The sequence below is a fragment of the Siphateles boraxobius genome, unplaced genomic scaffold (assembly GCF_051911475.1).
Source record: "Siphateles boraxobius isolate OS27281-9 unplaced genomic scaffold, OSU_SipBor_1 77, whole genome shotgun sequence".
Taxonomy (NCBI): domain Eukaryota; kingdom Metazoa; phylum Chordata; class Actinopteri; order Cypriniformes; family Leuciscidae; genus Siphateles; species Siphateles boraxobius.
The window spans coordinates 16682343-16695803 of NW_027509205.1; the positions used below are offsets into that span (position 1 = coordinate 16682343).

A 13461-nucleotide genomic window follows, 5' to 3' on the forward strand; every position below is an offset into this window, starting at 1 on the left:
GAACCGCTTCCCCTTTTCCCCTTTGGAAAATTCCACTGCCACTGAGGTAGTCGAGAAAGCGGTATTAAAGGGAGGGGTTCTGGCTCAGACGCTGGACTGTGTGGAGCTGAGGCCATGAAGGAGCTACAAGTCACATTCACAATAGTCCAAGTGTCTCAGACACGGAATACAAAAGGAAGAGGCTGAACTGGAAGTATGTTGAGGCTCAAATCTGCAGGGCAGGGCTAGTGCCTGTGCAACAGCATACCGTCATCTGAAAGATATGGACGAAAGTAGACTAAGGCATTCGAACAAAGTTGCATGAAACTGAGTGAATATGACTGAAATTGGCATTAAACTGCTTCAAGTATAGGTCAAAATAGAGAAAAGTAGATATATGAGCTCTCAAATCGATGAACAATGCATTATATATGAATTTACATTTAGGCTACCAGCCAAATATAGGATAAAAATCATTTGAAGTTCAAATATGCGAATTAATTCTTAGTCTTCTAGTTTTTAACCTGCAATTATTAGCTACTTAATTAGGCCTACTGTTAAGTAATGGGGTGCGGACTCGATCGACTCCATTCCTAGAGCTTCCGAACAAATGGTTTTTTTGGGGTGCGCACTGATGGGGCAGTGAACCCGAGACTACCCCGTTAGTCAGTCCTAGAGCTCCTTTAAAGACTCAGAATAAACACCACAGACACAGTGTCAAGAGTAAATCAATATGCAAAATAAGATATAACAGTGTTTATTCTATGTATCATATTTTTACTACTTTAATTCATTTTACTCTAGTTCTCTTTTAATTCCTTTTATAACCGTTTTAATTTTGTTTATTTTCTATGCAAAACTCTTTGAATTGCCATAGTGTGATTATTTTAATTCCTTTCTATGTAAAGCATTTAGAATAACTTTTTTATCCTTGCTTTTATTTTGTGATTATTTTTATTACTTTCTATGTAAAGTACTTTGAATTGCCATAGTGTATGAAATGTGCTATATAAATAAACTTGCCTTACCATAAGTATTCTATTAGAAACCATGGACATAGAAACACAGGCAAGAGTTGCTACATTATGACATCTGCTGGTACACATCAGCACTGCTTTCCAGGTCAAACTTATTACCGCACTGCAATTACAACTGTACCAAATTGGATTTTGCATATCTCATTGGTTAAAAGATTGTTTCAAATTAGCTTTTTCTAACATTGCATTGAGTGAAACTGGCATAATCTCAGCACTACAATGAATTTATTTCATGACTGGAGTCAAAAAGCCAGGGTAGAGGGATTCCAAAAACATTAAACTGTTAGTGTTGAAAACTTGATTTACTGTCCTTTGGTACAGGACATTTAAAAAAAAGGCTGTGCACAAAACAAAGCAATTTTAGAATCAACTGCTAGAACTGAGTCATCTGTGGAAATGATCATGTCGAGGATGGTCCTTTTGCAACACAACAAAAACATTTTTTAAATTGTAACCATGTTCAATTGTTTAAAAACTTTCCCCCCCATTACAAACAATAAAATTTCAAATTAAACTTTTCCCACTTTTCTACTCCCAGTGGACTATACCCATGGGTTTAAAAATAAAAGACTTTTCCTGTTGTAAATGATCTCAAAGTAGCTTTGTTCAGTTATGCTCTGTAAAAACGAAAAAGCACTACAGAGCACAAAACGCAAGTGTAGTCACGTGACCTTGATAAACAATTTTATTGAGTCAACTCTAGGTTAAAAAAGTAACAAGAACCCGACATATGCTTAAACTACCACGTGAATGAAGACAGCTCTGAGTTCATGAGGTCAAACAGGGAATGTGTTCACCAAAATCAGCCACAAGAGGGAGTCTGTCAGTTAGACTTATGAATATCAAGGTAAAATTGAGGAAACCGATTAAAAATGTCCCATTTCACTCAGGTGATGACGATTGTCTGCCCTCCCACAAGCAAGAGTGACGAGTTTAAAGAATAAGAATGGTTAAAAAGGGCCAATTTTGACGCTAGTTAAAAAAGTTATATCATTTTTACACGATAGAGGGATAAAATAAAAAATAAATGGATGCCAATCATTTTCCTAATTTTAATCAGGGCAAGTTACCATAAGGTAAAGTTCTGTTATGTGGCTTTACTGAAAATTAGAAGCCCAAAAAAAAAATCAAAAAATAATAATTCTGGCCCACATGGGTCATTTTTACAGTTAAAAATTGAGATACAGCAAAATTCTTTCTACCTGATTGGAAAAACCCTTTATCCAGCGTTATAGACGAACACTGAACCTCAACCGTTTTTTTTTTTCAGTCATGTCAGCAATACTACGAAATCAGCTGAAAATAAAGTTAAAAGGTTGGCATGTACGGGTTTTCATGGTTTCACATCTACACTAGCACACAATACATCATAAGAACATAGTTGTAGGGGCACAAATACACAAATAATGAGAAAAAAGAAGGAAGATCAGAGAGAGTAAGAGAAAAGAGATCACATTCCCACCACTCTCCGCTGCTGCCACAGTTCACCGTGGCCTTTCGGTTTGTCTGGTGAGTGATGCTGTTTCATGAAGGGTGGCCAGAGGTTTTCAAGGTGGCTAGTAACCTCCATTACTCGCTGGCTGTTTCTTTTTCTAAATGGTCCGTTAAAAGTTGGCTATGAGAGTGTCACCGGTACGACAGAGCACAAGGTTTGGAGGACTGTGTCTTTCCTCCCCCTTTTGCCGTTTAAACAGCCGTGGCACTCTTTTCCTTCTTATCGCCGTCTTCATGCCAGGTCAGACGCTCCTCATAGAAGGCAATGACGATCTGTGGGCACTTGTGATTGGCTTCCTTTGCGAGCACAAGGTCTGCCTCATCAGAGTCCTTCCTGTGGTGGGACATCAGTGAAATTTGCATTAATTGGACAATTGCACACGGTTATACATCATTCTGCACTGAATAAGCTCCAGTTCTATTAAAAAAGAAAAGAAAAAAATCACTTGGTGTGACATTAAAATCCTTAAATACACTTGTTTGCTAAAGTTCATTTAGGAGAGCTTGAACAGAATTAAACACCCATTTATAAAGACCTTCTGATGTAATATTGTGTTTAAAGAAAGACAATAAAAAGATTATTGTGCAGATACTAGTCAAATCTGTATATTGAATGTGTTAAATAATGTTTTTCAAATGTCTTTGGGCGGCCCAGAGAAAAGCTGCAAGAGTTTAGATTCAATTAAAAGCAAGATTTGGACTATTGTGCAACCAAAAACCAACAACGACCTTTAAAAAAAATATTTTTTTTTTAATTAGATTTTTAATTATAAACAATTATATACACTGGGACTCTAACTTTGAAATGCCTATGCTTTACTACTCCAGCTGCACAAAATGATGGAGATAAAATATGCTCTCCAACAACCATCTACATTACAATATTAATATCAATTCATCAACCGTGCATCATAAGAGTTCGATTGGCATAGATGTGTGGTATTCATTGATTGTGAACTCCTCTGAAACAGACCCAGTAGAACATTTTTACTTTGAAAGTGAAGCGCTCAAATGTCTTAAAATCATAGCCCTTTTGAAGTTTAAAAATCACATCAGGCGGCATCACGGTTCTAGTTTCTGTCCCAAAATATAAAACTCCCGTTAACCCATTTAAGATAATTAAGAAATTTTATGGCCTTAACGGTACAATATGCAAGGATTTTTCTCCACCAGGAGTCGCTAACCTCTCACAATAACAAAGGCGTATATTGATGACGTATATTCCGCATTAAGCGTAATTATGGATCTTGTCGTCAAGCTGATGGATCTTTTATGGATGAGTGAATACATTGATGTTTTTAACATGACTGTGGTGTGAAGCAGGGCGCGATTGCTTGACGTTTTGACGCCACACACAACGTGAGTCCCGCGGATAAAGGAATAAGGACATTTCATTCTACCGAACTACACGCAAGTGCTGGATTAATACTCACACAGGTCAGTTTATTAGACGAATCAAACTTGAGGTAACGCAGCGCTGTTTCACTTGCTCTAACAGTTACACTATCACACTAAACTGCATTTGAGTGTGTTGAATGTTGTTAGTTAGGTTGTGTGTTGGCTGTATGAGACTAACTAAGCTAGATCAACATTAGAATAACCTAGAGATCATATTCTAACATTTCATTATGTTGAACTATATAACATGGATTAGTTTTATGTACATTTGCTCACCAGTTTAATAAAGTACATGCAACACTCGCGTCTCTGTCAAGTTAGTCGTGGACGTTGAGCTCTCGGCATCGCGAAAGATGCTGATTTTCGTTTTAGTCCTTTTTTTGTCTCAAAGTCTGCTTGCCATGGTCCATAATGTTTGAACAAAACAACAACAGCATGAGCGAGCGTCCTGCTAGGCATAATGGGCATAAGCCTGTTGTTCCACGTTTGTCGCCATGGTTACTATGGCAGTGCGAGGTCAAACCTGGCGGAAACCGAGGGTAACGCGGATATGACGTCATTGACTGGCGACTCCTCACCCCTGGTTACACACGTCCCGTTTCCGTGGTTGAAATCGCAAGTTTTTTGGGATATTTATAGTAATCAACTAAACAAAATATATAACATTGGCCTAGTGGTTTTTGGATATTTGACTGCAAAATTCCTACATATTGTACCTTTAAATTCAAACAAACTGAATTAAGACTTTGAGGACCCACAGAAACCCTGAAAATATATTCAGGGTTATATATGAAGCTATGCATAATATTTGACCACAACTTTATATTAGAAATGTTACGGGATAGGCCAAGTCATTTACAAATTTCAGAAAGCAATGAACAGAAATATGCAAAAATCTGAATTTTCCTCATTTATTACGCAACTATGCAGTTTAATTATGATTTATTGTATTGTGCCAGTGTACAGCTATAACATTTGACCAATGGAACATTTAGGCAATAGAAAAGTAGGATAACATTCCGTTTATAATGCATGCTATCCACCTTATTCCTGACGAGCTTACTGCGTTTTGAATTATGGGTGGCACTTCCGGTTTGGGGAACTTCCATTCAAAAAGACTGAAACGCATCATTTCAAATCATAAGGTTGCCCTATAAATAAAGCTGATCCGTCAGTTTGACTTAATGAGCTATCAGTTTTCTTTCATGTTTCATCTAAGAATAACATGAGAATAACGTAACACTTGGTATTTTAACGTGACATGTTATAACAAGAATATCTATAGTAAGAGTTCTGCATTCTTTTCCTCAAGATTATTTTCTTTTTTCCTTTTGAATTCCGCTGTAATAGTATGATAAAGGTCAACAAATACTGCACATTTGTGGTCTGTTCTCCCGATTTAATTTACGATGTATACCATTAATAATTCACTGGAATCCACGAAGAATCTCTTTTTTTCCCCTCCCCAAATCCTCAAGTCTCTTTCAAGGTTTGGTTTCACAGGTAAATACAATAATAATTTATTATCTGTCAAAATGACTGAAATCACTTTAAAATAGTATCACGCAATGCTGAAGTAAAACATTTTTTTATTATTAAGGCAACGTATGTTACATAATACAGATTACCGCAGTGATACTTAACTGACCGATTTTGCTGTGGAAAGATTGCTTTTGGGATTATTCATGGTCTGTTGAAAGTACCTTGTTGATGCTTTTATACTTTTAAATGTCCTTTTAACCCGTTTAATCCCACCGGTCACAATTGTGACCGCATCTTTTTTCTTATTTCTGGAAGCTCTGAAAACGTTGTTATTGACTTTGGGCAAGAAATTCAACTTTTAAATGACAAAATAGATTGTCTTGATTAAAATCTATTAATGTCATGTGACTAGTGTGAAAGGTCACATGACCAGATCAGTTACTTCCTGCTTGCACATCTAGAAGAAGATGTCTTCCTCAGACTACTACAAAAAGTAGTATGTAAAACATCTTAATTAACAGATAGAACTATCATATTTTGTACATATATTCTTTAAAGGGTCTACTGCTGATATATTTTGAAAATTATACTCCTGCATATATATTTTGCTCGTAAGACTTGTAAATTTGTTTACGGTCACAGTTGTGACCGGTAGTATAACACAGTACTTCAATTGAAAAAAAGGTATTGGCTGGTATTGGCAATCCTACACTGAACATATGCAACACCTGTGAGGGGGATGGATGATCTTGACAAAGGAGAAGTGCTCACTAACACAGATTTAGACAGGTTTGTGAACAATATTTGAGAGAAATAGGCCTTTTGTGTACATAGAAAAGGTCTTAGATCTTTGAGTTCAGCTCATGAAAAATGGGGGCAAAAATGACAAAACGAGGTATTGGATGTCTTGGAATGAATTGTGTCAATAGGTCTAATTGAAGAATTTGTATGAATTCTGACTATGGTGTTTCCCACCGGTCACTATTGTGACAGTGTATAAAACCTAATATTTAACTAACTTAACCAACATAAAATCAAAAAAGGCATAATGTTTGAGTATTAGGGAGGTCTAAGGAGTAAAAATAATGTACTCAAGTTGCAAGAAAAAATTTGGGATTAAACGGGTTAATGATCAATGGTTGAAGGGTGAGTAGAATAATGTAATGTCATCGTACACGGTTTAAAAATATATATATTATTGCGTCCATAGATCTAGTTTTTCACTGATTGTTTACAGCTTAACGGAAGTTACACCCATAATTCGCGCAAAGCCTCATGGGGCGCAGGAATACTGTGGATTTGATGCAAAAGGCTACATCTGTAATAAACACTGTATTTTCTGCCTCAATCTATGAAGAAAACCAACACAAGATCATAAAAGGAATATACTTTTGGACTCAGTATATAGTATAGTAGTAGGAATAGTAGGTGCTATTCCACCATCGGGCCAAATGCTTCTAAGATCGGTAAGGAACGGTTCCAGTTATATTTCTACTTGAGCTTGGAAAAGTGGCAATTGTTTGTGTAACTTGTGTAGTCTGTTAAAGTGTGTATGTATGGTAAGTTTAATATAGCCTTTACAGTTAGTGTACCAGTCAGGAACTCCAATTATATTTGTAAACAAGTCAAATATAAATAAATGCTGAGTGGAGACTACAATGATGGGTTTTTAAATGTCAAGGTGTAAAATTCAGACAAAAGAATATTGGTTCTATAGTCTCACACAGGGCAGGAGTGTGAATGTGAGCAAAGTTCAGACAAAGAAACAATAACGGGGCAGTTGCATGAAATCAGACATAATCCCAGGTGTAAATGAGGCCATTGAAACTATTGTCCCTACATCCATCTCGGGTGATCCAATAACAATTGGTCAGTCGAGAGACATCCCTGTCATTAACATGCATATTGAGACCACTTGTGATTAGATTTAAATCAAATTTAAATGCCAAATACATAGTACTTCTAAATACACATTTTAACAGGGTTTTTCCTGCATTGAAAATATTTGGTGGCCGCCTAAATTAATCCTTGTTGAATTTATTTGTATAATTTAATATAAGACAATATCTGCCTTTCTGCCGTACTGGTACACGCTGATAGTCGACTGCTTTAAAATGTGTTTTGGCAGACTTGAGATGTAACCAACCACAGACATCTCTGTCAAGCATGTGAAAGTTATGGCCAACCAGATTAGTCATAATCCACTCGAAACACCAGATTTTCCGTTCAGCTAGTGGCTTTTGTTTATTGTTCAGCAAAAGTTCTGCACGTTCGCAAATCCTTTCTTTATAACCAACAAAGTATAAAAACAATGTCAGTAAAAGATTCATTGCACAGCGTAAACAGCTTCATTAATAATAACGGGAGTTTCACAAGAATGCAACTTTGTGTACCTTGCGTTGAATTTAAGCTTCAGTGATTATGATGGTAGCGATCTTTGTTTGCATTCTGTATGTTTCACCCAGTCCTAAAACATAACTGATATATTTTCATGCTGCTAACAACACATTGCAACGTTTCTGGATTGGCGACCGTATTTAAATGTGTGATTGACAGTGATAACCACAGCAATGGACGGAACAATAAAATCTGATACTGTATGTCAAATGATTGTGCATTAAGTATTGGGAGTATAAATGCAAAATAGACCTGCCACCGTTTCTATGTAAACTTTCTTGTTCATTTTATTACTAACTTTTCAAAGCAGTCACTCTGTGACTTTTTAGATATAAATTTACAGATTTATTTAAAATATAAAATAGTTCCAAGCACTTTGTTCGATGATCTGTCTAGACAGTGATTATTTTTTAATTAACAAATAAACAGGTTAATATTAATATTATCCCTTTAGTAATATTAAGTTAATATAACAGTTTGTAATATTAAATAAATAATAAGTTGATGTTACAACCTGTTTCTTCTTAGCATTTATTTTGAATTTATTTATTATTCAGTACTGGGCTCACAGTTCACATGGGTAGGCTACTTTAAAATGTGTCTGGTTTACCATGTTCGACCGCCACCATAGAAGACAATTTTTGACTGGGAAATATGGTAAGATTTTTTCATTGAAATAAATTGCTCACCACTTCATAAGGAACATAAGGTCTCCACAAGAGTCTGTTGCTCCAATAATCTTCTCAGGCTCCAGGCCTCGCTCAAACCCTCTTGCTACAAGAATCTCATCCTAAGAAGAACAAAGACTGAGATCAAAATCCCTAAAATTACTCAAACTAGAAATATCATTAACACCAGCACATTAAATACACTGGCCACCACAACGATATCACTTAAGAACTGATTGAAGAAACATTTTAGAATGAATTTCAGCCCTCTGGATATATTTGCATATTCGAGATGGATATTGCATGGTAATTACATGCAAATGAAGCTTGAGTATGGGCTCTTAAACTTTTGTTAAGCCTGTACCTCCTTTTTCTTTTTGGGTTTACTGCCACTCCCATTCTCTTCCTCTGAGTTTTTCCTCTTGCTTGTGCTGCTGCTGCCGCTACTGTCTTTGGGACGGGCCAAAGAAGAGCCTGTGCTGGAGGGCTTGCTGCTGGGTGGGCTTCCACTGCTTCCCTTTTTATAGGTTTTCATGAACTCTGAGATAAGCTCTGGACAGTCCAGATTCTTCTCCGGTTCCCACGTGTTGTGTTTGCTGCAAGACAATGCACGATAAATGATGAATTAAGAACATTGTATTTCCTCATATCATGTGTGCATGAGATATACTAACAGGAAGTTTGCTCACTACTAAAATTGCCAAGAATTGAGTGATCTTCAAACTAATTTCTTAAATGGTTTAGATTAGAATTTAGACAGGCCCATTGCATCTCAGTGTAAAAACTGAGACATGTTTCATTGTCATTTCATGCATTTTAAGACTTTTACATGCAGCAACACCTTACATGTTCCTAAGATGTGAAAACAGTGATTGCGTAGACACCCTTAATGCCAGGGCTCCAGACTAACTTTTCCACTGGTTGCACTGGTGCTACCAACTTTCTCAGTTGGTCGCACCAGCATATGATTTGGTCGCACCTTTTCTTTTGCTACATGCCATGGGATTAATTAATGCATGCTGATGAATAGTGGCTTTAATGGACCAAGGCTAGCAAAGGCTTTCTGGGTTGCAGCAGAAATACCTGTAATATATTAATTATCATTGCCAAATTTCAGGATTTTGGACAGTAATTTTATTCTGTAATTTTAAGCATTTTAAATTTGAATTATATAGAATCTATCTATTTACATTTGAATCATATTCTATCTATCTATCTGTCTATTATCATCTTTCTATCTTTTAAAAATCATTAAACATTCAAATGTATGCATTACATTTTAAAAGATTAGAGTATTATAATAAACTGATACAGATTTTTCGTTATCAAAGTTTATAGTTGTAACAAAAAGCAGAAATCTCACACTCCTTACCTTCTGCATTTTATAATAATTTCCTTTTCCTCTGTCGAGCGATCATGAGAGTAATCGCTCGACAGAGGAAAATATAACCGCTGAAAAGACGTAGGAGGAAGGGGCTCTGTGTTTCGTGAGACCATGTTTATCATTTTTATATGCCTTAATTCGTGAATTCGTAATTGGCGCGTTTCACCATCAGTGTGCAATGCGCGTGACGTCTACGTTCGTCAATAAATAAACTTGCGGAAGAACACTGTAGACGGAACTTATCTCCGTTAATGTCTATGGCGAGTCACGCAGGCACTGGGCTACTCCGCAGCCGAGACGAACCCGGGATAAAATAGTCCGAATATAAACACTTATTATAGGCGTACCGTAGTGATTCAGAAGAAGTCAAAAACACGGGTTGGGAAATGGATTCATGATGTAGCCTACTCGTTCATTTTGAACATAAGTTACGGACTGCAGCAGCTGATACAACGGCGTTCTGTTGCTCAAGCGTCCACTCGCACAAATGCGACCACATAACATTTTAACTCGCACATACTCAAAAAATGGTCGCATATGCGACTAATTTTGTCGCAGTCTGGAACCCTGCTTAAGGCCCCAAGATACTTCAAGCTAAATCGAAGAACGAACTGGTATGACATAATTTAAAACAAAATCAGCCATTTTTCATGTTTGATACCGTAGAGCTGCTTACCTATAAGCAATCTATTGTGTAAAGTGCTAAATTAAAAAAGGTGACATGACTGGAGTACTAAACTGCAGAGCTGGTGTAAACATATTCAAACCTGTATGAATTTCTCTCTTCTGCTGAAGACAAAATAAGATATTTTGAAGAACATTCACCAAACAGTTGATGGGCCTCATTGACTTCCACAGTATTGGAACAAAAAAATACTATGGAAGTCAATGGGGCCCATCAACTGGTTACCGACATTCTTCAAAATATCTTGAGTTCAGCAGAATAAAGAAATTCATACAGGTTTGGAACAACGAGTAAATTAAAGAATAGTCTTTTTAGGTAGACCTATCCCTTTAACTGCTGTTTCTCAGCACTGTCACTTGTTGTGTTTATTTTGTTATTGAGAGGAAGGCGCACAGCACATATTTACATATTCATCTAGATTGCATTCTCAGCAGTGTGGGCAGCGTCAGGATGCTCGCTAACAGTATATCGCTGCTCACGTATTTCAAACCCCTAGGTGAAGATTAATAAAAAAAGAACTTCACTGCGAGTGTATCTGGGCCTTTAGATTATTGTAAAGGGCAATGCTGACTTACTCCGTAAAGCCTTTCCACTTGAGGAAATATTCTACACGGCCCTTCACAACTCTCCTGTCCAAGACCTTTTCCACTATGTACTCTTCCTCATCTGAGGAAGCAGCCTCATCATCTTCACGGTTCTGGTTCTTCTTTCCCATGGCTGATTCTAAGTGTCTTCCTCTGAGCTAATGTGACCTCTGTGGCTCCCTGGTCTGGGGAGGAAAGTGGTCAACTAAAACAAAAAAAAACAAAAAAAATCCATTAGCAAGACTATGAGTAGATGCTATTTACCATATAAAATTACGAAGAATAAAACCCTGCAGGGTGCTCATATTTGACTGTTCAGATGCATATCCACTGCAAATTTTGATCAAAACTAACACTAGATGGTGTTAAGACTCTAGAAAAAGTTTATTTCTATTGCTTGTCATTTGCAATTTATATTTTATTACAGTTTATTTTAAAAATTGCCAAAGAACACAAAAAAATGTTTAGGCCTACTTAAGAAATCAGTTAGCAATAGTTTCTGCTGTGGTATTGATAATCATAAGATTTCATAGGTATAAGTATTGACTAGTGTCTATATTGTGAAATTCTTTTCCTAGCAAAAATAACTATCATGAACTAAAATTACTCATAACATGATAATAACAGAGGGCGGTAGAATTCTCAAAATCTTAAGAGTTAAACTTTAGTCAACTTAACAGCAATGACAAAAATCAGTATTTGTTTTTCTGCACTCACCTACAGTTCTCTAATGTAGGACGTGACCTCTTAAAATGCAGAGATGATTCTTGATCACAGCATTCAGGGATCCCTTAAGCAAATAAAGTTCATTGAAACATTTGCATTTATATATAAACAAAATGTATATAAAGGCATTAAGTATAAAACTTTCATCTTAAAGTGAAACACACTCACTGCTCTTATAAAAAAAAACTCCACAGAGCTCTTTACAAATAAACATACAAATGCATTTCATTTGAGGAGCTACAACATCATTTCAGGCTTAAACGCATAATAATAATAATAATAATAATAGCAAAATAAATAAAATGCAAAAGATGTTTAGTAAACAATGATTTAATCAATTAAAAGGCAAAAGAAAATATTGGTGCACACCGTCTATAGCACTCTATATTAGACTAAGCAATTATATTGGTGGATTGGGATGCAGTTCCCCAGTTATTCATCTACCAAGACACATATTTCCCCAACCTTGCACTAGAATTGCGACAAACCAGCCATGTGTTCTTATCTTCATTTTATTTAGGATATTAGCGAAGTAAGGCCAAACAATGTGAAACACGGAGCAGCCCTAACAGTTACACAGCTCTCACGTTTTCATTCTCGTCATATGCTAATTTCAAATGCATTTATTCCAAAATACATAACATAAACAACATCGGATTTAAATACAGTGCTAGCTGCACTGCTAACATTTGGCTACAGAAGTCAAATTGATTACTACGGTTTGCCTCACTATAAGCTCATTGTACATGAGCAACAAAACAAATATATAAGACAATATGCTTGATAAATAATTCCGTGGTGTTTTGTTTGTGTACAAATAACTAACGTTATAAGCTAACGTTAACGTTAGTTCAACGAGCCAAAGCCTGCAATAACAAAAAACAAGGTTCACCGATGCCCATGCGCGCATGATAGCAGGCTAATTTAGCTCAATTAGCATACACTCTCTACTTCTATATTTGACTCTCGTCGTCTAACCGATGCGAGCAAAGCATTTACGCGCTTTTTCGCATTTATTTGAATGTTATCGTCGTGCGCGCTACACCGTGTGAGCCTTTGCTTAGCAACAGCGCGGGCCGAGCTGAACAGATTTCACCTGATCTTATCAGGTTTAAACGTAACAACGACGGCGCAAATCTTTTACAGTGCAAGGAGAATATACAATAACATATTATGCCGTTAATGTTGATAATTATCTTATACTTACTGAGGTATTTTTCGACGTTTTTCTAATCGTGTTGGATAATGAGGCTGAGGCGGCGGCGGCTTTTTCCCTGCACACAGGAGTTTGCTGCCTCTCGCGCATGCATCCGTCCAGTGGCGAGTCTAGCCAATCAGCATGCGCCTGAGCGAGCCGCTCTCGCGCCAAAAACAGCCTGCGTGCATACAATGAGATGCGCACGCGCCACATGGTTACTAAAACCACAGGTTTTGCTTAATATCTTTTTTAATTGTATTTCATATTATATTTCATATAATTATATTTCCAATGAGAGGCATGAGTGCCTTTACATAATAAGTTATATCGAAGCTACATTCATGAAATTAGAACGTATTAATTAATAAAGTATTAAGCCCCTCTTATATTAAATAAAACGTTTATTTAAATTTAAAAAAGCGTACAGGT

General features: G+C 36.5%; 1 protein-coding gene across 2 annotated transcripts; it reads right to left on the reverse strand.

Moving 5' to 3' along the window:
- Window positions 1-1683: 1683 nt before the first annotated feature.
- cbx5 (chromobox homolog 5 (HP1 alpha homolog, Drosophila)) lies at window positions 1684-13177 on the reverse strand. 2 transcript variants are annotated; one of them, XM_077218247.1, is made up of 6 exons: window positions 13042-13177; window positions 11826-11898; window positions 11100-11313; window positions 8820-9051; window positions 8477-8577; window positions 1684-2844 (listed from the first exon to the last, which is right to left on the reverse strand). In XM_077218247.1, the coding sequence occupies exons 3-6, from the start codon at window positions 11237-11239 to the stop codon at window positions 2703-2705; spliced, it is 615 nt and encodes a 204-aa protein (XP_077074362.1). In that variant the 5' UTR covers window positions 11240-11313; window positions 11826-11898; window positions 13042-13177; the 3' UTR covers window positions 1684-2702. The 2 variants fall into 2 exon arrangements, with proteins under 2 accessions (XP_077074362.1, XP_077074363.1); XM_077218248.1 differs by having other exon boundaries at window positions 11830-11898; window positions 13042-13166.
- Between the last annotated feature and the right edge of the window lie 284 nt (window positions 13178-13461).